This window comes from Dendrobates tinctorius, unplaced genomic scaffold (genome assembly GCF_039654945.1).
Source record: "Dendrobates tinctorius isolate UK_male_01 unplaced genomic scaffold, ASM3965494v1 ptg000008l, whole genome shotgun sequence".
Classification (NCBI taxonomy): domain Eukaryota; kingdom Metazoa; phylum Chordata; class Amphibia; order Anura; family Dendrobatidae; genus Dendrobates; species Dendrobates tinctorius.
The window spans coordinates 41856453-41882304 of NW_027361676.1; the positions used below are offsets into that span (position 1 = coordinate 41856453).

General features: G+C 45.9%; 1 protein-coding gene across 3 annotated transcripts in view; it reads right to left on the minus strand.

Moving 5' to 3' along the window:
* NEK1 (NIMA related kinase 1) overlaps positions 1-25852 on the minus strand; it is a 214901-nt gene that overhangs the window by 109584 nt on the left and 79465 nt on the right. For all 3 annotated transcript variants that reach the window (XM_073577224.1, XM_073577228.1, XM_073577219.1), the window contains 2 exons: positions 13654-13728; positions 13042-13137 (listed from right to left, as the gene is read on the minus strand). In XM_073577224.1, coding sequence (XP_073433325.1) covers positions 13042-13137; positions 13654-13728 — 171 coding nt within the window. The remainder of the gene's footprint in view (positions 1-13041; positions 13138-13653; positions 13729-25852) is intronic.

Below are 25852 nucleotides of genomic sequence, written 5' to 3' on the forward strand. Positions count from 1 at the left end.
CTCCCATTCTTTGTTTATGAGGCCCTGTACGTTCTCATTTAATGGAAACACTCTCCGTCTCTTTTGGCCCAGTCCCCTGAACATTATGTCCTGGACTGATCTATCGGGCCGGGGATCTTCCACGCCCATGGTGGACCTTACTGCCTTTACTAATGCATCAACCTCATCCAGGGGGAAACAATGGCGACCCTCTGTTTCCTCATCAGAGGATGACGAGTCGGTGTTTGAAGTATGGGAGGTAACTTCCCCTGATGTTGAGATCTCCGACTGGGATTCTATTACAGTGTCCCTCTTTCTTCCCTTCCCTTTCCGTTTTAATGGATGAAAGGGCATTCTGAAACTCCGAACGGATTACTGCTCTTAGATCTAAGGCGTAATCCGGGGTTTCGTCACAGAGAACTTCCTGTATGCAGGAGTCGCAGAGTTTTTTATCCCAGGAAGCTGGTAACGGGCTTTCACAGGTGGGGCATTCCCTGTTCTTTGTTTTTTCTTTCTTCTTTCCCTAATAAGGGAAAGAAGTCTATTAAAATGGGGAACATTCACGTAGATCACTTACCCCGTATGCGCGGTTGCAGGTACCGGTTCTGGAGGTGGATTCAAATCCCTCACTGGACGATCCACGGCAGGTGACTTGATCCTTGCTGACGATTTGCTCCACTGCGTGGAGTGACGACTGGACCGGCTCTCCCGCCCGTCCTTATCTTTTTGCCAGCGATGGTGGTGTTGCCTATGTTGCTGCTGCTGTTTAGGCTGCTGTATTGGCTGCTGCTCGTGCTGGTCGCTGTCTTCCATGTTCACAGGACGCTTCCAGCATGGAGCAGCTCCAGCGTTCCCCTTTTAAATTTCCCGGCGATGACGTCACCTGCTTCTCCCGGCCTGCACCGCTGTGCCCCGGGGAGCGCGCACCGCGCATGCACTGACCGCGGGGACCCGGAAGTCGTCGCTTCATTTCCGGGGCAGCGCCATCTTGGTACACCTCTGTACCACGGCGCTGCCCGCGTGTGCCGTCGTCTTCCAGCCCCATTCTCGTCTCCGGAGCGGCGGCTCGGTCCTCCCCCGCCCGCTCACCCTGAACAGCCCATCAGCTGCAGCGGTGGCGGCTGCAGGAACCGACCCCGCCGCGACAGGGGCCTCCCCGCTGCCGGACTGCGAACGGGGCGGCCCTGGACTCCTCTTCCATCTCTGGTAAGCTGCTGCCGCTGCTTTTAGTTCCACGGGTCACCCGTCAAGGACAGGAACCCAACTGGGGGCGGAGGAGAGGTGCCGCCTTTTTATCTGTAGGCTCCTGTCCTTGATGGGCGGACCCCTTCTCTCCGTGGTGCTGTCATGGGTGAGAGAGAAACGGTACGTTCAGATTAATGGGCACAAATGTTCCAGCGCCTAAACTTATGTACTGGCCAGAGCTAGAAATAGGAAAGTGTCCCTAAATGACAATATACACTATGCTCCATGGAAAGCTGGACATAGTGTCGCTCTACCGGTAACATCCATAAGTCACACTGCATCAGGAGATCACTAATGGAGGTAAAAAAAAATCGTTCATCCCGAATAATTAAAATTTTGGGATAGTATCAGTGATTCAGGAAGTCTCATTGAACATATGACTGTGTATGGCATATTCTCAGTATTGATTTTAATTACATACAGAATCACATCACAGTTTCATACCCAATATATTCAGACTCTGGAACGTTTATTCTCGTTCCATACTGCTGACCTCTGCAAGTCTCCAATGCTCCCACTGATATGGCAAGCAACTATGGCAGAGGTTGGCATAGAATAGAAGCAGAGAAAATGGATGCACCATAAAGCCAGTATACAGTGTGTATGGAAAATATTCAGACCCCTTTAAATTTTTCACTCTGTGTTTCATTGCAGCCATTTGGTAAATTCAAGGAAGTGCATTTTTTTTCTCATTAATGTACACTCTGCATACCACCTTGACTGAAATAAACAGAAATGTAGAAATGTTTGCAAATTTATTAAAAAAGAAAAACTGAAATATCACATGGTCATAAGTATTCAGACCCTTTGCTCAGTATTGAGTAGAAGCACCCTTTTGAGCTAGTACAGCAATGAGTCTTCTTGGGAATGATGCAACAAGTTTTACACACCTGGATTTGGGGATCCTCTGCCATTCTTCCTTGCAGATCCTCTCCAGCTCAGTCAGGTTGGATGGTGAACGTTGGTGGACAGCCATTTTCAGGTCTCTACAGAGACGCTCAATTGGGTTTTGGTCAGGGCTCTGGCTGGGCCAGTCAAGAATGGTCACAGAGTTGTTCTGAAGCCACTCCTTTGATATTTTAGCTATGTGTTTAGGGTCATTGTCTTGTTGGAAGGTGAACCTTCGACCAAGTCAGAGGTCCAGAGCACTCTGGAAGAGGTTTTCATCCAGGATATCTTTGTACTTGGCCGCATTCATGGTTCCTTCAAGTGCAACCAGTCACCCTGTCCCTGCAGCTGAAAAACACCCCCATAGCATGATGCTGCCACCACCATATTTCACTGTTGGGATTGTATTGGGCAGGTCATGAGCCTTGCCTGTTTTTTTCCCACACATACTGCTTAGAATTATAACCAAAAAGTTCTATCTTTGTCTCATCAGACCAGGGAACCTTATTTCTCACTGTCTGGGAGTCCTCCATGCGTTTTTTTAGCAAACTATGTGGGCTTTCATATGTCTGGCACTGAGGAGAGGCTTTCATCGGGCCATTCTGCTATAAAGGCCTGACTGGGGAGGACTGCAGTGATAGTTGACTTTGTGGAACGCTCTCCCATCTCCCTACTGCATCTGTGCAGCTCAGCCACAGTGATCTTGGGGTTCTTCTTTACCTCTCTCACCAAGGCTCTTCTCCCACTATTGCTCATTTTGGCTGGACGGCCAGATCTAGGAAGACTTCTGTGGTTCCAAACTTCTTCCGTTTAAGGATTATGGAGGCCACTGTGCTCTTAGGCACCTTGAGTACAGCAGAAATTCTTTTGTAACATTGGCCAGATCTGTGCCTTGCCACAATTCTCTCTCCTTGGCCAGTTCCTTTGACCTCATGATTCTCATCTGATCTGACATGCACTGTGAGATCTTATATAAACAGGTGTGTGCCTTTACAAATCAAGTCCTATCAGTTTAATAAAACACAGCTGGACTCCAGGGAAGAAGTAGAACCATCTCAAGGAGGATCATAAGGAAATGGACAGCATATGAGTTAAATATTAGTCTCTGAGCAAAGGCTCTGAATACTTATGACTATGTGATATTTCAGGTTTTTTTTTTTAAATAAATTTGCAAAAATGTCTACATTTGTTTTTTTTCCAGTCAAGATGGGGTGTAGAGTGTACATTAATGAATTTTTTTGAATTTACCAAATGGCTGCAATGAATCAAAGTGAAAAATTTAAAGGGGTCTGAATACTTTCCGTACCCACTGTAAATGGCCCATTAGGGTGGATTGATGGAAACCCATTTGATACTGGATTAATAACGATAAGTAGTAGTAATAAATGCTAAAATTTGCTTATTAATGAGAGCAGACGTTTATACCGTTGTGTGGAAATGGATTAACGTTAGTAATTTACTAACTGACTAATTGTATAGGAGGTTCCTTTGTAAGCTATAAAGTAACATGAGCTCCTGGGGTTATTCTCCTGCTCATCTAAAGTATCAAACTCTATGCATGTGCATGCAATTGTGGTCATCTCCCCATCCCTGGGGTATAGGATGCCACACCTCAAAAGTCTTGAATCTGCACTGCACCCTTCTTTTCACCCTCCATCCCTGTCTCAGTGGGGATCATGTTTCACACACTGGGTAGCAGATTTTGAAGTAACTAGCTAATCTATGTTTTGTGTACAGACAGTGAGTAATCATAGCATTACCTCATACCTAGACAGACACTTAAGGCCCCGCTACACATAACGATGTCCCAGCGATCCAACCAACAATCCGACATGGATGGGATCGCTGGGACATCGTTAGACAGCCCCTCCAGCTATCAGAACCAGCGAGCAAGCTGGTTTCCAATGTAAACAGCGGGTATCTAAGAGCCGCGCGGCTGATTGCGGGCGGAAACCAGTTTAGTGTAAAAGCAGTAGGAGAACAATAACAATCAGCCTTAATGCAGAAAACAATATGTCTGGCAAAGAAAACCACCCTGACATTCACAAAAGAAATACATATTAATTAAATAAACAAGAGCCAACTTGGCTAACAGGGTAGGTGCTGTGTCCCCCAATGAGTGTCTCGGAGAAAAGGATTTTACGGTGAGTACTCACAAAAATCCATGTTTCTCCTTCGCCTCATTGGGGGACACAGATACTGTGGGATGTCCTAAAGCAGTCCCTGGGTGGGAGATTGACTCAACGATCCAGGCTAAATGCACCTCTTGCTTAAAGGTGCGCTACCGCTGCTTGGAGAATCCTTCTACCCAGGCTCGCATCCGCCGAGGCCTGAATATGGATCTTGTAATGTTTTGCAAATGTGTGCAGGCTGGACCAGGTCGCTGCTTTGCATACCTGTTCCGCCGAGGCCTGATGCCGAAGCGCCCAAGAGGCGCCCATTGCCCGAGTAGAGTGCGCCCTGATCCCTGATGGAACCGGCGCCCCTCTGATGCGATAGGTCTCCTGAATAGTTAAACGGATCCATCTGGCTATGGTCGCTTTGGAGGCCGCAAGTTCCTTCCTGCGCCCCTCGGGGAGCACGAACAGCGTATCCGTCTGTCGGAAGGGCGCCGTCCGCGACACGTACCTCCTGAGTGCTCTCACCAGGTCTAATGAGTGAAGAGCTTTTTCCACGCGATGCACCGGTGCCGGACAGAACGAGGGCAAGACAATATCCTCATTGATGTGGAAGGAGGACACCACCTTCGGAAGAAAGGGAGGAGCTGGTCTAAGCACCACCTTATCCTTGTGGAAAGCTAGAAAAAGGTGCGCGGCAAGACAGCGCCGTCAACTCAGACACTCGCCTCACGGAGGTAATGGCTACCAAAAACACCACCTTCCAAGAGAGGAATGATAAAGAAATATCCTGTAGCGGCTCAAAAGGAGCTTCTTGCAGGACACTCAGGACCAGGTTAAGGTCCCATGTGTCCACTGGCGCCTTATAGGGAGGTACTAAATGAGAGACTCCCTGGATGAAAGTCTTCACCTGCATATTAGTAGCAATCTTCCGCTGGAAAAGGACAGACAACGCCGAAATCTGTCTCCTAAGGGAGCTCGGGGCTAGTCCCGCGTCTAAGCCTAATTGGAGAAAAGCCAAGATGTTGGGAATAGAGAATGTCAGGGGCGAAAACCCCGCTCTCGGCACCAAGCGAAGAAAATCTTCCAGGTGTGATGGTAGATTCTCGCCGAGGTAGATTTCCTGGTGCTAATCATTGTAGCGACCACTTCACGCTCGAACCCCGCCTGTGTTAGAATCCAAGATTCAACGGGCATGCCGTCAAACACAGCGCCCCTAAGTTCGGGTGGAGGATCGGTTCCTGGGACAGTAGATCTGGGCGTTCTGGCAGTCGCCATGGGACGTCGGTGAGCAGCTGCACAAGATCTGCGTACCACGCCCGCCGGGGCCAAACTGGTGCCAGCAGAATCGCTGGAACCCCTTCCGTTTTGATCTTCCTGACGACCCTCGGAAGTAATGGCAACGGGGGAAACAAGTATGGTAGGCGAAACTGGTTCCATGGTAGAACCAACGCATCAACCTCGAACGCTCGTGGGTCCGGTGACTGAGCGACGTACATGGGCACCATGGCGTTCCTTCTGGATGCCATCAGATTCATGTCCGGAGTTCCCCATCGTTGGCAAATCTGCTGGAAGACCTCGGGGTGCAGGGCCCATTCCCCCGCCACAACCTCCTGCCAGCTGAGGAAGTCTGCTGCCCAATTTTCTACGCCTGAGATGTGGACTGCCGATAATACCGACGGATTCTTCTCGGCCCACTGAAGCACGTATCCTATCTCGCGCATGGCTGCCCTGCTGCGCGTGCCCCCTTGATGATTTACATAAGCCACCGCCGAGGCGTTGTCTGACTGAATCCGAATGGGCCGTCCTGCTAGGAAGTTCTGAAAGTGTTGCAGCGCCCGCCGGACCGCTCGTATTTCCAACAAATTGATCGGGAGGTGTGCCTCCTGTTGTGACCATTGGCCCTGAGCCGTGTGGTGGCGAAAAACTGCACCCCAGACCAGGAGGCTGGCATCGGTCGTGACCACTAGCCAATGCTCTGGGGGAAAAGGTTTCCCCTGAAGAAGGGAGGATCTGATCGTCCACCACCCCAGTGACTGCCTGACCCGAAAGGACAGCCGGCACTGCTGATCGAGCGAAAACGGGTTCCTGTCCCAAGCTGCCAAGAGGACGTGCTGTAGTGGGCGAAGATGAAACTGGGCAAACGGAATTGCTTCTATTGCTGCCACCATCTTCCCTAGTATCCTCATTCCAAAGCGAATGGTTTGAGGGACTGGCTGCTGAAGCTTCTGGACTCCCTGCTGGAGCGCTAGGGCTTTGTCTTGAGGGAGAATTACCGACCCTCGGGAGGTGTCGAAGATCATCCCTAGAAAGGAAATCCTCTGGGCTGGGATGAGGGATGACTTTTTCCTGTTGACTAACCACCCTAAGCGGGAGAGCATATCCAGCGTAATGCTGACTGTTGTGAGTTCATTTTCCCCTTCGTCACTGAGGTCTGGTGAATTCCCTATTCTGGTAAAGGAAGGTAATGAGCCTGATTATCAGGCACCTGAGCCTAATGAGGATGACTGGCTGAGTGGAGTCACGGACTGGATATAAGGCTGCCGACGCCCTACGGGTGATTTCTCTGTGGACTTCTAGGACACCAGTCTGATTCCTGCTCCTCTAAAGCTAAGTTTTCTGCTTTGCCTGTTAGCATTTGTGTTTTGTTTTTGTTTTCCTTGCTTTTCTGGATTCTGCCATTCCCTGCTGGGGTGAGCTGAATCTCCTTTTGCCGGTTGCTCTGTCTTCAGAATATTCCTGAGTACTGACATAGCTTTTTTGAAGCCTAGCGTCTTCAGGGCCTTTTTCACTGTCAGTCTGTTGGCTCTTATTTTCATAGGGTTTTTCACGGATTGCAGACAGCAGCCTTCCTGTCCTTTCCTATCTAGTTAGCTTGGGCCCCGTCTTTGCTCAGTCTATCTTTCTGTCTGTGTTAGTGTTTTCATCTTGCTTCACCGTCATTATATGTTGGGGGCTGCCTATTGCTTTGGGGTCTGCTCTGGGGCAGTTTAGATTTCCCCTTTCTTTCTTTAGGCCTATTTAATTCTCCGGCTGTGATCGAGGGGTCTAGGGCATCGTAGGAACCCCCCACGGCTACTGTTAGTTGTTGTGGATAGGATCAGGGGTCTGCAATCCGATAGCTGCCAACCTCTCTGGTTTTCTGGACTTAGCTAGCATTTCTGTTTTTGCCTCCTACGGTGACTCAATCATAACAGCTGACGTTCTCCTCGCATGCCCGAAATGAGGGGCCCTTCACCAAGAGGTTGTCTAAGTAGGACAAGAGGACTATGCCCCGAGAGTGTAAGATGGCCATCACGACTGCCATTACCTTCGTGAACACTCTGGGGGCGGTGGCTAACCCGAAGGGAAGCGCTGCAAACTGGAAGTGTTGGCCATTGATGACGAATCGAAGGAACCTTTGATGTGGCGGAAAGATGGGGACGTGTAGGTAGGCATCCTGGATGTCGACCGAGGCTAAGTACTCTCCCTGCACCATGGCCGAGATAACTGAAAGGAGAGACTCCATCCTGAAATGTTTGACCCTGATGAATCTGTTCAGGAGCTTCAGGTCCAAAACCGGCCTGACCGAACTGGCGGCCGTCGACCATCCAGTGTTGCGAAAAGGCCCGAAATCGTGTCGGGGCCTGGCGAAAAGGATGTTTAACTTTCTGCTGCGGGAGGAAGCTGCTTTTTCCCTCTGTTGCGTCGGAGATGAGCTGATCCAACTTCTCCCCGAACAGGCGGCCTCCCTGATAGGGCAAGGAAGTCAAAGACTTCTTAGAGATAGAATCGGCTCGCCAACATCTTAACCAAAGGACTCTCCTAATGGCTACAACATTAGCGGCTGCAGATGCCGCACAATTGGCCGCATCCAAGGAAGATCAAGTAGTCTCCAGCCATAGCAATCTGAGTTGCGACCTCTGACACCTCCGCCGGCAGGTTTCTATCCTGCAAGGCCCTATTCAATGATTCTGACCATGACATCATGGCCTTGGCCACCCAAGTCGCCGCAAACGAGGGGGCGAGTACTGACCCTGATGCCTCAAACACTGATCGAGCCAAGCTCTCTATGAGCCTATCAGTGGGGTCCTTAATGGACGAGCCACTCGGTACTGACAATAGAGACTTCGAGGCCAGGCGCAACACTGGTGGATCCACCACTGGTGATTCCGTGCATTTTTTACGGAGATCCAGGGCAAATGGATATCTTGCCTCTATAGTCTTTTGGCCCAAAAAGCACCTATCTGGGCATTCTCTGTGACGCTGCACTATGTCCTCAAATTCTGGGTGAGTACCAAACACTCTGTAAGGTCGCCTGGCCTGCTTAAAGGCCACTTTATGGCTCGACGCCAAAGCAACCTCATCCTCCACCCCCAGGGTTTGATTGACAGCTTCAATGAGGCTGTCCACTGTCTCTCGACACCCCGGGGTATCTAGGCCCAGCGGTCCGTCTGAGTCACAATCCGAACTGTGCCAGCTCCCGACCATTGGAGAGGGAGAGCGAGATGCTGAACTCCCGGATGCCGAGGCACCAGATAGATGGGGAGACCTCGTGTGGGCCTGTTTCCTTCTCACTTGACTGGCATGAGAGTGGCCCCTGCAGGCCGAAGGTTCTTGTGAGGTGGAGGACCCCTCCCCGATAAGCGAGCCACTATCCTTGCCTCCATTCGGGGCGTGAAGAGACTCAATTGCCCTTGTAAGCGATGCCATAGATCGGGATAATGATAGAGCCCGTTCCGGGGGATTTTGCTCCCTGGACTCCGCTGCTGGGGGGGCTCCTGGGCACGTTCGGAGTCACAGGACTCGCACACCTTGTTGCTCTACGCTCGCGGGAACACAGCCCTACAGGCATGCAGCCGGCGTAGAGGAAAGTGTGCGCCTTCCCTTTCCCGGCCATATTGCATCTGCGATACTAGGCCTGCCAGCACACCGCTGCTCCATTCGCATCTCCCTGCTGCCCAGGAGCCCTCACGCACGGCCTAGCAGGAATGCGCTGCGCAGTGCCCACGCCCTGTACCTTCATCCGGGACGCCAACAGGTATGAAAAACCACCGGGGAGGCGGGGGTGGTGGGGGGACCAAGGACGGTGCAGGTATCCTGACTCCATCCAGCTTCCAGGGCCGAGGAGAGGGACCGTCCACCGCCTTGCAGCACCTCCGTCTAGCGTTAGTGGAGCAGTGTGGGCCGCACGGACTAGTCTTGTGCCTCTGTACAAGCCCATGGTTTCCATACCTAGGGGTGGACAGGGCTAAGTCCGGCATCATGTCCCACGTCGCGGGAGAGGATACGTGGAGGGCCACTCGCACGTGCTCGCCCGTTGATGGTTTGGGGAAATCGGACCCTTTCAATAGGATCCGTTGCCCCGTCTCATCTTCATAGAAAAAATAAAGAAAAAAACAAACTAAAATAAAAAATTCTGGGGAAACTGCCCAGATTTGTCCCATGGTGCGGGAAAGGATACGTGGAGACGATACTCGACACGTGCTCGCCCGTTGATGGTTTGGGGAAATCGGACCCTTTCAATAGGATCTGTTGCCCCTGTCTAATCTTCATGGAAAAAAAGTCTGGAGAAAAAAGACCAGACGTGTGCCTCCATAGACACTAAGCAAAAAAACTGGTTTCCGCCCGCAATCAGGGCAAGGGTGTATGCGGCGGGGGAGGAGCTAACCTTGTGTTGTTTGCCTAGTGTCAGCCTCCAGATGGCGATAGCATACACCCACACACAGTATCTGTGTCCCCCAATGAGGCGAAGGAGAAAACAAATCCAGAAAATCACCTTGTCTGATTTGGCAAGATTTGGCAAATTATGGTGATAAATAAATATTTGGTCATTAACAAAAGTTCATCTCAATATTTTGTTATATATCCTTTGCTGGCAATGACAGAGGTCAAACATTTTCTGTAGGTCTTCACAAGGTTGACACACACTGTTGGTGGTATGTTGGCCCATTCCTCCATGCAGATCTCCTCTAGAGCAGTGATGTTTTGGGACTATCGAATACCTCCAAAGGTTTTCTATGGGGTTGAGATCTGGAGACTGGCTAGGCCACTCCAGGACCTTCATATGCTTCTTACGAAGCCACTCCTTTATTGCCCTGGCGGTGTGCTTGGGATCATTATCATGCTGAAAGACCCATCCATGTTTCATCTTCAATGCCTGCTGATGGAAGGAGATTTGCGCTCAAAATCTCAAGATACATTGCCCCATTCATTCTTTCATGTACATGGCTCAGTCGTTCTGGTCCCTTTGCAGAGATACAGCCCTAAAGCATGATGTTGACACCACCATGCTTGACAGTAGGTATGGTGTTCTTTGGATGCAATTCAGCATTCTGTCTCCTCCAAACACAACAAGCTTTGTTTCTACCAAACAGTTCTACTTTGGTTTCATCTGACCATATGACATTTTCCCCATACTCTTCTGAATAATCCAAATGTTCTCTAGCAAACTTCAAATGGGCCCGGACATGTACTGGCTTAAGCAGGGGGACACGTTTGGCACTGCAGGATCTGAGTCCCTGGCAGCGTAGTGTGTTACTGATGGTAGCCTTTATTACGGTGGTCTCAGCTCTATGCAGGTCATTCACTAGGTACCCTCATGTGGTTCTGGGATTTTTGCTAACCGTTCTTGTGATCATTCTGACCACACGAGGTGAGATCTTGTGTGGAGCCCCAGATTGAGGGAGATTATCAGTGGTCTTGTATGTCTTCCAATTTCTTATTGCTCCAACAGATAATATCACCACACCAAGCTGCTTGCCATTTGCAGATTCAGTCTTCCCATCCTGATGCAGGGCTACAATTTTGTTTCTGGTGTCCTTTGACAGGCCTTTGGTCTTCACCATAGTGGAGTTTGGAGTGTGACTGTTTGAGGTTGTAGACAGGTGTCTTTTATACTCCTAACAAGTTCAAACAGGTGCCATTATAACAGGTAACGAGTGGAGGACAGAGGAACCTCTTAAAGAAGAAGTTACAGGTCTGTGAGAGCCAGAAATCTTGCATGTTTTATGTGACTAAATACTTATTTTCCACCATAATTTGCAAAATATATCTTGCCAAGTCAGAAAAGATGAGTTTCTGGATTTGTTTTCTCCTTTTGACTCTCATAGTTGTGGTCTACCTATGATGTCAATTACAGGCCTCTCTCATTTTTTTAAGTGGGAGAACTTGCACAATAGGTGGCTGACTAGATACTTTTTTCCCCCACTGTATCTCCACCCCAGGGTGCGGTCTTGAATTTAAATAGTCGGCCTTCTGAGGCATTCAGTGTTCAGTGGGTCTAGAGAGGCTAACTCCAGAGAGGTGTTCGCGTTTGTGTGTTTTGCTCACCCTGAGCGGGCGGATCACTGCAACAACAAGGACTGTGCTTTGCATTATACTTTTGTTTTTCCTTAGGCCAGAAAGGCCGTGTTTTGTTTTTGACAACTCTGCTTTGGTTTATGCAGTATTCTTAATAAACCAAAATAATAAATGGTTTAAAGAGACAGCGTTCCTGACTCTTTCTCCGTATGATACCGAGTGAGACGATTAACACAACCTAAAATGTTCGATTTGCAGACTTTATATCTAGAAATCCTACAAGTTGTTATTTTCTTTATGCCATTTAACTTTTTGTTGCCATTAACTTGTACATTTTCTTTTGTAGCAATGGAAGGGAGGGACACTATGAGCTGTGCAAAAGGTCAGAACAAATACACATCTTATAAGGTGTTTTTTATGAAGTGCTTCTTTTGGCCTTTAATTAATGGCTATCTGGAGAGTAATAAAAAGCACCAAGACTACTCATGTCAATGAGTCTATTGTAGTGTACAGAACAGGAATGTAAGCTGCTGGAGTTGACAGGTTTATTTCTGTCTGCTTTGGGTACATAATATGAAGTCGGAGTGTCAGTGCCCCATACTTTACTGCGGACTATAACACAAACACTACCAAAAGAATCTCTGGGGAAATCAAAAGGTGGCAATACTGCGGTGCTGAAAAAGAACACCATCAGACACATTTACGTCGTGTCAGTGTAGCAAATAGAAACGCATTATAGCGGTATAGATGTCATCTGCTACCCATAATCCACAGAGAAGTTGTAAAAAAAAAAAAAAACAACAAAAAAAACCCACTACATTAAAAAAGAGCAGTTTAAACTTTCTAGCTACAACTTTGTGAAAAAAATGTTTTGAAAATTTAGAAAATTAAAGCAGCATTGCCCAAAATATAAAATGACTCATCCGCTGGTTTCTTTCTGCGTTTTACTTGCTTTGTACCTTATAAATTAAAATCAGCTCAAGTGTTTATAATTCACTGGAATTAAAAATTCTGCCGTCTTTAAGAAAAATCAAGAGCCCTAAGATACAATCAATGCAGAGGTTCAGGCTGTAAATCACCTCTCCCCTCTGCAGTGCGCCTTTGTCACATCGCCATGAAGGCCATGTTCATAGGTCTTTGATAGGTTGCAGCTTGCTCATCAGCGCTAACATATGTACTGTATGTCAGTGGGATTTTTCTATATCCCTTGAGGTTATAGGGAATCTGTCAGCAGTTCTTTGCCATTTAATCGGAGAACAGCATTATATAGGGTACGAGACCTTGATTCCAGAGATAGGTCACTTATTAGACTTTGTTAATAGTTATGCACGCTCTTTTTCATTCTCTTTACTCCCCAGCAAGCTGCATTTTTCTTTTGATTATTGTCAAAAGGTCAGATTGGATCTTTTCAATGGTTTTATGTAAAAAAAAAAAAATATAATAAAAAGGAAAAGTGAGGGTGACTAGGTGAACATAGTACTGAATAATTTGGGAATGCTATACGGCATATTTCACAGTGCTCATCGCTTACATGTTCCTCCCAGGCTCTTTTTTCCCTCTCATCCGCTTCTCTCCTCTTTCGATCAAGTTCCTCTTTTATTAGAGCCGCTCGAGCATTCGCTTGGGCCTCCAAAGGAAAAAAAGAAGAAAAATAGAGGTCATACAAAGCCGATCATGAACTTAGTCTAGAATTAGCTCTTGATGAATAACATATGTACAAAGACAACATGGGTATTGAAAATGCAGTGTTAAGTGTTTATGAGAGGGGATGGATTGCAAAGCTAGGCAGGATATGATGCTTCAAATCCACCCAGAACCTGACGGTGAGAGCGCACTACCTCAATTCATCTGTCATACATGCTGAGCGGCTGTGTCAGGAACGTACAGCTAGGCTTCAGCCGAAGCAGATGTAATGGATAACAAGAGGATTACCTGCTTAGAGGCAAATGTTATGTACACACAATTCAATTTCAGAGACAGTGAATCATAGTCTAGAAAAATTGCAATTTTAATGAATGAGGCAACAGAGATGGAGACTCTAGTAAATCAGACCCAGGAGTTCCTGCTTGGTCCCCACGTAGTTCAGGCCACTAATCCTACAACCTTCAGGGAACAGTGACTGGCTTGTGGGCTTCAATCATACCTTTAAAGCTTCGATTTTCTTTCTTCTTTGCTCGGCTTCATCATTATTATCCTTTTCACGCTGCCCTCCTTCTTTCTGTTTAAGATCAGTAAAATACAAGGTATTACCATTACAGTAATGGACAAGGAATAAAAAGTAGGACTCCCAATAAACGGCCGTACTCTTGCCCATGTTCTGTATATGGCGTAGATGATTGCCCAAATTTAAAGCGGTTATCCCATAAGCGTAAAAAATATATCTTTGTACCGTGTTAGCCAGTAGACAGAAAATATTACAGTTTTAGAGTCCTCAGTGGTTGATACCTTTTAATGACTAACTGAAAAGATGGTAACACATTGCAAGCTTTCCAGACTACTCAGGTCTCTTCATCAGGAATAGAATAACACAAAATCTGAAGAGTCACATATTGCTATAAAGATTCCCAGCTCGCATCAGGACTACAAAATCCCAGGTACTTTCAGCTGCACCACATCTAATGGAGTGTACTTAATTATATGCAGCAAATGATCAACTGGGGGTCTGTATGTGGGGGAGACAGGACAAAAACTTAGATCTATTCTTTTTTCTTTTACTATGTGGCAATGAGAATTCATCCTTGTTCTACCCGTGGCCAACCATTTTTAAAGCCCTTATTTCTGCCTCATGGACATGAAGTTGCTTGTATTGAAAGGTAACTTCACATCCCAGAGAAACAGAAGAGTGTGCGAGCACAAACTTATGACCTTTGACACACTCAGAGCAGGAACGAATGCGTTGCATGGATTTATGTCTTTTTACATCAATTAAGGAATATGCTCTTCAGACCTTGTGGGGGCATCCCAACCCTGGACCAGACCTGAGGACACAAACTTTCACACTTCTCATATAAGAACTCCAATATGTACTGACACAACTGTTTTCTCCCCGTCCCACATTGATGTCTGCTTCATGCCACTTGTCTTATTTCCTGCATTATTCCTGTGTCCTGTTGTGTATAAATATGTGACTTCAGATTTTGTGTTATACTATGCGTGATGAATAGTCTCAAATGCTTGCTTTTTGTTACCATCTTTTCAGTTAGCCATTAAAAAGTATCAACCACTGAGGACTCTCAAATTTCAATACTTTTCTATCCCGTAAGCAATTTAACTGTTGGGACCAATCAAAAACAAGAACAGTTTTGAGCATGTGCAAACACTGCTCCATCCACTGTTTATACAAGTGGTGTTGACACACGTTCACTAACGTTCTATTCTAGAGGACTTTAGGGACCTATACGCGAGATCATTGGGGTCTAACACAAACCCCGAATGCCATTTGTTGGAAAATCACAGACCCCCCCCCCCTGTCCACAAATTTCAGACAACCACTGAAATGAAGGAAAAATCTAACCATAAAAAGAGCATATTAAAAGTTCTCTATACCTATTACCAAAATGAATTTGGCTGACCTAAGCAATAACAACCAATAAATGATCAGTTAATTCTTATGATGGCCATACACATTAGATAAATTTCGATAGCACTGGCTGCCTCTTTTAATACTTATAAGCATGTTTTGTTTGTCCAATGATGGCAAATATTGGGAGAATAAAAGATCACATACTGGGTTGTAACATGTTTGCTGTAAAGAGTAACTGTCATTTTAATTTATATTAAAAATTACGGTTATTAATATTGTCAGGACGACAACGGTGCCTCTGCACGTGTCCTCTCCTGCCCCCTGCAGGAACGTCAGTGTGTGTACTGACTTGTCCGTGCTCCCTTGGTGCCTGTCTACACCCCAAACCTGTTAAAGATGTCCCCAACCAATTACTGGGAGACGTATTGTATATAAGGCACCTTCCCCTATTGGGAGTTGCCTTAGCAACTTAGTTAGTCTATGTGTTTCCTGCTAGATAGTTTTAAAGTCCCCGTGCTCCTGATCCAGTCCGCTCTATCTGTACCTGTCCCGCTCCGCCCATACCGAATCTGTCCTGCCTATTTCTAGTCCCGATCCTGATCTGTCTGACATGGCCGTTCCATGTTCTCGTTGCAGTCCTACCTGTGCGGTACCATCCCGCAAACCAGTTACTAGCCAGTCCTGCTTCCCTGTTCCCCATGTTGTTGTCAGCTGCCACGGCTCTGTAGATGCGCCCTGAAATAGCACCTGGCATGCACCTGGAGCCAAGTCTAACCCCACTATCAAGGGCTCTAGCAAAGAGTCAGGTGCTTGCTTAGTTGCATCCCTACAGGCTCTTCCCGGACCGTGGCACAGTGGTTCCACAACCACTTACGTAACAATTACTATTGAGTGAAGATAGGAAACGTAACACACATTATCAAAGCAATCTGCTTCTTCCTACTCCTGGACTGATCTTTCACTCTCAGTTCATAAGTAAAATATTCAGTATATATATTTTTGCCCAATACTGAGATAGAAGATAACAATTGGTGCTTAAAAATTCTATGAAGGGGGAAGGAAAGAGGAGCTAGAGGCAGTAACAGACATTCTGCTGCAAGTCTTCTAGAAAACACAATTACAGTTCTTCCTAGAACTTTGAGCACCGACCGTTATCTCCTATCTTAGCAATGGGAAGATTTGGGTTCACTGAAGGTTATTATTTATCATTAAAACGCCATTTATTCCATGGCGCTTTACATGTGGTAAAGCGGTGTACATAACATAAAACAAGTACAATTATCTTGAACAAATCAAGCCACCCTGCCCGCGAGGGCTCGCAATCTACAAGAGATGGGTGAGGATACAGTAGGTGAGGGTGGAGGTGGTCGTGCAGTGGTTTGATGAAACGAAGGTTACAGCAGGTTTTCAGTTTGTCGGAAGAGGTAGGTTTTAAGGTTCCTTTTGAAGGTTTACACGGTAGGGGAGAGTCTGATATGTTGGCATACGGCGTTTCAGAGAAGGGTGGATACATGGAAAACATCTAGTATCTGATTGTGCGAAGAGAAAATAAGAGGCGAGAAAGGAAGAAGACCTTGTGAATACAGGGACACTAGGTCACAGATGTATGGAGTGGATAGGTTGTGGATGGCTTTGTATGTCAAGGTTAGGGTTTTAAACTGGAGTCTCTGGGCAATATGGAGCCAGTGAAGGGATTGAAAGAGAAGAGAGGCCGGGGAATAGCAAGGGGCAGGTGGATTTGTTGGGCTGCAGAGTCTAGGATAGATTGGAAAGGTGCAAGAGTTTTAGAGGGGATGCCACAAAGCAGGAGTTTTCAGTAGTCGAGTCGTGAGATGATGAGGGTGCAGTGTTCCATTGCACTAGTGCTTTTGCAGATTCTTGGTTGAGGAATGTGCAGATCCGGGAAATATTTCTGAGTTGGAGTCAGCAGGAAGTGGAAAGGGCTTGGATATGTGGTTTGAAGGAGAGATCAGAGTGAAGGGTTATCCCAAGACATTGAGCTTGGTGGACTGAGGAGAGTGATACTGAAAGCCATGGGACTCTATGAGCTGTACTAGCCTGAAGGTGTAGATGGAAAAGAGCAGGGGTCCTAGAACTGAACCTTGGGGATGGGGGCCATCGACAGATAGGGGGCGAGGTGAGGAGGTGGGGTGTGAGTGGGAGACGCTGAATGTCCGGTCTGTTACATATAAGTAGATCTCCAATAGGGCCAAGTCTGTGATGAAAAGAGATGAGAGAATCTGTGGTAAGAGGGAATGGTCCACAGTGTGAAAGGCAGATGACAGGTCCAGGAGGAGGACAGAGTAGTGTTGCTTGGATTTGGCAATTAGTAGGTCATTGGTCACTTTAGTCAGGGCAGTTTCAGTGGAATGATGAGGTCGGAAGCCAGATTCTAGGAAGTGAAAGAGGGAGCAGGAGGAGTAGAGGTGGAAGGACAGTTCAAAATGACAAAATAGACGTGTTGTTCCAATAGTTTTGAGGCACAGGGTAGAAGTGATATGGGGTGATAGCTAGATGGCTAGACAGAGAGCATGGGTCAAGGGAGGGTCAGTTGTTAGTGATAGGTTGAAGAGATGGGTAAGGGTTGGGATGAAGACTGTGGTGAGGTTTGGGATGAGGTGTGACAGGATCGGGTCAAGTTCACAGGTGGTGAGATGTAATTTGGAGAGTAAAGAGGAAAGATGATCTTCTGTAATGGTGAAGAAGCTGGTTTTGGAGGAGGAGGGCTGAATAGTTATAAGGAGGGGCTGTGGGGGCTGTAGGCCAAAGCTTTATTTGATATTATCAGTCTTCTGCTTGAAGAATGAGGCAAAAGTCTTCAGCTAAGAGGAGAGGAGAAGGAAAAGGTGATGGGGGACGGTGGAGAGAATTGAAAGTGCTGAATAGCTGTTTAGGGTCATGAGACCGGGAGGATATGAGAGATGAGAAGTAGGTTTGTTTTGCTGCAGTGAGCGTGGACTTGAAAGTAATGAGGGACTGTTTGAATGCGATAAGTGTTAATTAGCGTGGGATTCATTTCTATCTCTGCTCGGTAACCCTGGATGCCCAACTAAATTCTTTAGTCAGGCTGGTGTGCCAAGGTTGCCTGTTAAGTGTTCGAACTTTGGTATGTGTGAGGAGGACTACTGATTTCAGAGCTGCAGCTGTTGTGGTATCATATAAAAAGGCAGCAGCATCTGCATTGTGCAAGAAACTTAAGTGTGTAAGAGGGCGAAGACATTCAAAGAGTTTAGGTCGAGATGTTTGAGATTTCTGCAAGGATGTGCAAGTTTGTGGAGTAGAGATTGTGCACCTAGAGAGGAGAGGGAAGAAAATGTGAGTAGGCTGTGGCCAATCGGAGGGAGGGAGAGGCGAGTTAGAGAGGTTAGATAGGGAACAGAGGTGGGTGAAGATGAGGTCCAGTGTGTGGTCATCTTTTTGGGTGGCTTGCTAAAGACTATTGAGCAAGGCCGAAAGGGGAAATGAGAGATAGAAGCATAGAGACAGCTGAGTGGGAAGTGTCAATTAAAGTCACCCATAATGATAGTGGGGATGTCAGCGGAAAGGACATTAAGTAACCAGGTAGTGAAGTGATCAAAGAAGGTGGTGGCTGGCCCTGGGGGATGGTAAGTGACAGTTACTTGGAGGTTGGAGGGGGAGAAGATGCGTAGAGTCACTCGTAAAGTGATGGAGGGGAGATATGTGTCACCGCGCATGATGGTGTGAGTGATGTAAAAACAGAGCAGTTTCCTCCAGCACACTATGTGTTGAGAGGATTAAATGAGAGTTATGTTATGGGCTGGTTTTAGTGGACCTCCTTAGAGCAGATGGGAGGGGGTCCACCGTATCTCCACCTGCAGAGTCCTAACAGGACCTGTGTGATGTCAGGATTATGTGATCAGTCACGTGATGGAGGAGTCACAAGGTCTGGGCTTAAATGGCTGAAGGCAAGAGCTTTCAGTGTTCAGTGTGGAACTGGAGAGAGAGAACTCCTGAAAAGTGTGTGCACATAGTGCTTGTGCAAGGACATTGTTAACCCTGAGTGGGCTGATCCCCCACTAGTGCAAGCACTGCACAAAGTGCTATTGTTTTGCAGTTTTGCCCAGAGCGCAGTGTTTATTTTTTGTGCTTAAAACCTTGGTTTATGCAGAACTAAATAAACCAAGTGCACCCTTAAAGGCGCAGTGTTCCATTGACTACCTCCGTGTGCAGCCGAGTGAGCCAATCTACCACAGCACATAATGAACCGCAAAAGAGAGAGTAATGGAGGGTGGCAGTGGGATTTGGATGCAGGAACAGTTATCTGACAAGAGAAAACCAACTCTTCCACCATGCTTGCTGCTGGGGAGGGGGGGGGGGGGGGGGGGGGAGTGTGGGAAAGGTGGCATCCACCATATGAAAGAGCAGCAGGAGAAGCTGCATCAGAGGGGGCGAGTCAGGTTTCGGTGTTGGCAAGGAAGTAAGGTTTGCCAATAATGAAAAGGTCATGGATGTATCAAAGTTTGTTGCAGACAAAGGGAGCGTTCCACAGAGCTCCAGTTAGAGGGACTGGGGAAGTGGGGGCTGGGCGGGATAGGTATAAGGTTAAAAAGATTATGGAATTTTTTTTTATAGGGCATGGATGAGAGGTAGAAATGACTTTGGAGATGTGGTGAGGAGGGCCAGGATTTGGAAAGATATCACCAGTAGTGAGGAGGAACAGAGAAAGCGTTAGTAAGTGGGAGAAGAAGAGTGGCTGACTGGGTTTGGAGAAATGGGATTGTATGTTGAGGAACAATTCTGAGCAGGCGGTCAAATGGATGGGGAGGATGGATGGAGAGATGACCAGTACATAACTAGGTGTAGGGATTAGGGGGGTTAATATGAAGTGAAGGACTATGGGGGTGAGAAGACAAAGAGTAATATTGTTTACTGTAACTAAGAATCCATGAACCTTCAGTTCCCTTCCAGTTGAATTCTGGTATAATTCAAGGCAACACTTACCGTATATGATACACTTGCATGATGCAACTACGTCAGGAAGACTCTTTACTCACAATATATTAGCTAACAAATGCCTTCAGGTGTGAATCATTGGGAGGAGGCCTGAACTCCTCTTAAGGATCAGCTAATCAATCTGAGCCAGATGCGCAGTCAGAGCAAAGAAATGGTTCATAAAGAAAAGTGGGGAAGGGGTGAGTAGCAAAGGCAAAATTATACCAGCGTTAGGAAAAGCTGGATTGTTGCAGAGTTAAGATAGATTTTAACCTTGAGTTGAGAATTGTAAAAATGAATGATCATTCTTAAAGAGGAGAAAGACGCAGATTTCTCTGATAAGACACATTACAAAGGTTCTTATTTTCATGAGATCTATTGATTTATGAAAGAAAAAAAGTTTACCCTTTAAAACAGAGTTAAACATATAATCACACACAGATACAGATCGTTAGAGGCTTAAGGCTCTGTGAAGAGTTGCATGATCTTACCGCATCTTGTTTAGTATACATTACATGAGCGGATAGTTTAACACATTTCACCATTATGTCAATATTTCCGGCAAAAAGCTCGAAGAGCTCCTATCTCTCACAACTCAATGCATCTCGAAAAAGGTGTCTAGTCTGAGCACTCACATTGTCATCAATCCATATTTTGCACTGATGAGAGCTAATCACCCAGAAAGCGCCGTCTGCAGCTTAGATTAATAGCTCTCCATCGCTGGCTACGGCTGTGCTGAAAAGCATCAGTTCTGAACACATGCCAGCCGGTGGAGGAAATTAATGCACTATTCGCATTTTCTACCCACGTTTCCTACTCTGACCCTTAATTATCTGTCTTTATGATCTGTGGAATACTGATCGTTCTTTTCAGCTAGGCAGAATAAGGAAATTCTCGCTCTTCTAACATCCCCATTACTATTTCCCCATTCTTTCATTTGGCTAATCCTTACACATATATTTTTTTTTCTCCTACTGAATTTCTTTTACTAAAAGAACATTAATTCCAATTGTATCAAGAGAAATTTTAGAATAAATGTCTAGAAGACTTTATTTAGCTGGGAGTGTTACATCTCCATACGTAAGAATATTTAGGGCCATCCTCACCCTTAAAATACAAATGAAAACCATTTTTCCCCATATAAAGCAGGGCAAGCACCTGTTATCCCCATGTGACAGCATTCTAGAATGCTCCTGCACATTTATCTGCCGTGCCAGGGGCAGAGCAATGTATTGTTGTGTGCATGCGCCAGCGCTCTATGGCCTTTTCCCACACCTGCGCATGACAGTGCTTTGCTCCGACTTCGGCAGGGCAGAGTAGTGCGCCTGCACAGGAGCGCAATGCTGAGGACACTGTGGATGACGTAGAACATGTCATCCGCAAAAAGCAAGAAGAGAGGAGGCTCCGGATCAAGAAAAGTGACATCCATCAGACCGGACAACCCCTTAGGTGAGTATAATCTAATATATAAAGCTCAATGTGTGTGTGTATGTATGTATGTATGTATGTATGTATGTCCGGGATTGGCATCCACACCGTTCGCAGCTACAGCCACAAAATTTGGCACAGTCACACGTCTGGACCCCGAGAGCGTCATAGGCTATGTTGTGAGGCGAAATTTTAACCCCACGCGTCCCAATTTACCAAACAATTTTGCCCCTATCTACATAATGGGGAAAAAGTGTATGTATGTATTGGCATCTGCACCGTTGCAGCTACAGCCACAAAATTTTGCACAGTCACACATCTGGACCCCGAGAGCGTCATAGGCTATGTTGTGAGGCGAAATTTTAACCCCGTACGTTTCAATTCACCAAACAATTTTGCCCCTATCTACATAATGGGGAAAAAGTGAAAGGAAAAGTGTTGGAGACAAATTGACAGCTGCCAGATGTGAACAAGGGGGACTTAAAGAATGAGAGCGATGGCGCCAAACAGTATATACCGTACAGTTGCTAAGGTGGGGTCCTGACATGGGATACTCACCACGGGGATATGAACACACACACAAAATGCGCCACACACTACCACGTGCTTCAACACATACAGTCATGGCCAAAAGTATTGACACCCCTGCAATTCTGTCAGATAATATTCAGTTTCTTCCTGAAAATGATTGCAAACACAAATTCTTTGGTATTATTATCTTCAATTAATTTGTCTTAAATGAAAAAACACAAAAGAGAATGAAGCAAAAAGCAAAACATTGATCATTTCACACAAAACTCCAAAAATGGGCCGGACAAAAGTATTGGCACCCTCAGCCTAATAGTTGGTTGCACAACCTTTAGCCAAAATAACTACGACCAACCACTTCCGGTAACCATCAATGAGTTTCTTACAATGCTCTGCTGGAATTTTAGACCATTCTTCTTTGGCAAACTACTCCAGGTCCCTGATATTTGAAGGGTGCCTTCTCCAAACTGCCATTTTTAGATCTCTCCACAGGTGTTCTATGGGATTCAGGTCTGGACTCATTGCTGGCCACCTTATAAGTCTCCAGTGCTTTCTCTCAAACCATTTTCTAGTGCTTTTTGAAGTGTGTTTTGGGTTATTGTCCTGCTGGAAGACCCATGACCTCTGAGGTAGACCCAGCTTTCTCACACTGGGCCCTAAATTATGCTGCAAAATTTGTTGGTAGTCTTCTGACTTCATAATGCCATGCACACGGTCAAGCAGTCCAGTCCCAGAGGCAGCAAAGCAACCCCAAAACATCAGGGAACCTCCGCCATGTTTGACTGTAGGGACCGTGTACTTTTCTTTGAATGCCTCTTTTTTCTCCTGTAAACTCTATGTTGATGCTTTTGCCCTAAAAGCTCTACTTTTGTCTCATCTGACCAGAGAACATTCTTCCAAAATGTTTTAGGCTTTTTCAGGTAAGTTTTGGCAAACTCCAGCCTGGCTTTTTTATGTCTCGGGGTAAGAAGTGGAGTCTTCCTGGGTCTCCTACCATACAGTCCCTTTTCATTCAGATGCCGACGGATAGTACGGGTTGACACCGTTGTACTCTCGGACTGCAGGGCAGCTTGAACTTGTTTGGATGTTAGTGGAGGTTCTTTATCCAACATCCGCACAATCTTGCGTTGAAATCTCTTGTCAATTTTTCTTTTCCGTCCACATCTAGGGAGGTTAGACACAGTGCCATGGGCTTTAAACTTCTTGATGACACTGCGCACGGTAGACACAGGAACATTCAGGTCTTTGGAGATGGACTTGTAGCCTTGAGATTGCTCATGCTTCCTCACAATTTGGTTTCTCAAGTCCTCAGACAGTTCTTTGGTCTTCTTTCTTTTCTCCATGCTCAATGTGGTACGCACAAGGACACAGGACAGAGGTTGAGTCAACTTTAATCCATGTCAACTGGCTGCAAGTGTGATTTAGTTATTGCCAACACCTGTTAGGTGCCACAGGTAAGTTATAGGTGCTGTTAATTACACAAATTAGAGAAGCATCACATGATTTTTCGAACAGTGCCAATACTTTTGTCCACCCTCTTTGTTATGTTTGGTGTGGAATTATATCCAATTTGGCTTTAGGACAATTCTTTTTGTGTTTTTTCATTTAAAACAAATTAAATGAAGATAATAATAGCAAAGAATTTGTGTTTGCAATCATTTTCAGGAAGAAACTGAGTATTATCTGACAGAATTGCAGGGGTGTCAATACATTTGGCCATGACTGTATACCACCCTCAGCACACATTTCACCACACATACACCAACCTCGCCACATAAAAGTCGAAACACAAAAGTCGCCACTCAAAACTCGCCATGCTGTCCCAGAGCTGTTTAAAAGATGAAAAATGAGCGGTGATTGGTTGCTATCAGCAACAGTTTTCTTTGTAGACAGTTGTGGTAACTGAGGCCTATTATTCTTATCATTTCTATGGTGTTATCGTCCTTCTGTAAAGCTGGAAATAACACAATTTATTACCGTGCCAACACAGACCACCCTCTGACACAGACTGCAAGGGGAGCCCAGTATCACACAGGAGAGGATTAGATATGCAGCTCAGCACACAGTATCACACAGAATAGGATTAGATACACGGCTCAGCAGACAGTATCACACAGAATAGGATTAGATACACGGCTCAGCAGTCAGTATCACACAGGAGAGGATTAGATACACGGCTCAGCAGTCAGTATCACACAGGATAGGATTAAATGCACCGTTTTTATGTGCAATATAATCATTATAATTTGTTATAACTAACCACAGTTGGTTACTATACCCAGGCAACGCCGGGCTCTTCAGCTAGTAAAAGCTATTTTGTATTTTATGGAGGGCGCACTGGTAACATATATACAGCATTCTAGAATGCCGTCACATCGGACTTACTTTATATTACAGGTTCCCTTTAACAGCCATGGGAAAAAAAAAATGTAATAGACCAAAACCTCACTATAAACGGTCATTAAAGAAGCAGTCCTATTCAACAATTTATTGGCTATACCTGTGTATTCTCACCAATCAATGTATTCCCCAGTTTCCAGCCTTGCTCTGGTCCTCTTCTGGGTCATGTGACGACTATTCCGACATGCCGGATCGTACCGGGCTGTCTATGTGGGACAGAAGAGGCTTTTACAATCTAAATCTATGGAGTGTAGGAACGAGGCTCTGTAGACTTACATTGTAAAAGAGACTTTAGGCTCACACAGAGCGCAGTATGACCTGGGAAAACAGTTAGCCGTCAAGTGACCCAGAAGAGGACCGGAGTGGTGTTGGGAACTGTGGAAGATGGCGATCGGTGAGAATATTAACACACTTACATTACCCTAACATTTACACAGGCATAGGGAATAAAACCTGCCATATAAGGTTTCTTTAATCTTCATGATGTTATGTAAAAGAAAATCATGCCAACAGAATAGACTGTATGGACTTGCCTGACCTAGATCTACGTTGGCTCACTTATTTAGAATTCTAGAATTGCGCCACATTGTGTTGATCTAAAGGGGTACTTCCATTTTAACCCTTCATGCCTAAAACAGAAATAACTCTGTCCAGGCACCAAGCAATGGAGAAGCAAAATTAGCTGACAGCGGCTCAGCCATGCTTTTTAAGTAGCTTCCATAGAAATGAATGGGAATTGAATAAATAGAGTAGATAGCGGCTTATTTCCTTTGAAAATCCACATCAGAATGGCTGTATAATTCAGATAAAATTTTATTATCAAACCAGCTAAAGAGTGTTCGATCTCCAAGACTTTAAGGTAAGTATCAGATGCAGCGATATCGCTAGCAATATCGCTGTAACGTCACAAAATCGGTGACTTTATAGCGATATTGCTAGCGATATCGCAGTGTGTAACGGGGGCTTAAGTCTCTGCTCACCCACCCAGCCTGACAGTTGCAGCTTGAACTGATTAGGGTGAGATCTCTGAATCACGAACAAGAGACTTAAGGATCTATCAACCAGTCTCTCTCTCTCTCTAAAAAACTGAAGTGTGAAACAGGCCTTTATTGTCAATCAAACTTTACCACCCCTAAAATAAAATAAAACAGCCTTCCTTCAGTATCAGTTGAGAACATAAACTATTTTTTTATTCAGGCCGAATGAAACAATATAGATTTATCAGCCTCACCAACCTCTGTATTCTCAGCAGCAGCTCACACTTGTATTAAACATGTTCACCAAACAATCATTTCTTTGCAGAGCAAACTAGCAGCTCTGGCTTTCTCCAGACTCAACACAATCCACACTGCTGAGCTAACCCAGCTCTTGTTAATAAACATGTAAACCCGAGACTGGAATATAGGATCAACTTTTCTCAGCCAGGTTCTTTTGGTTACTCAGAAAATCTGGGTGCAAAATCCAGTCACATTAAACCCTCTCAGTAACCTAGTGTACAGCTTACATAACC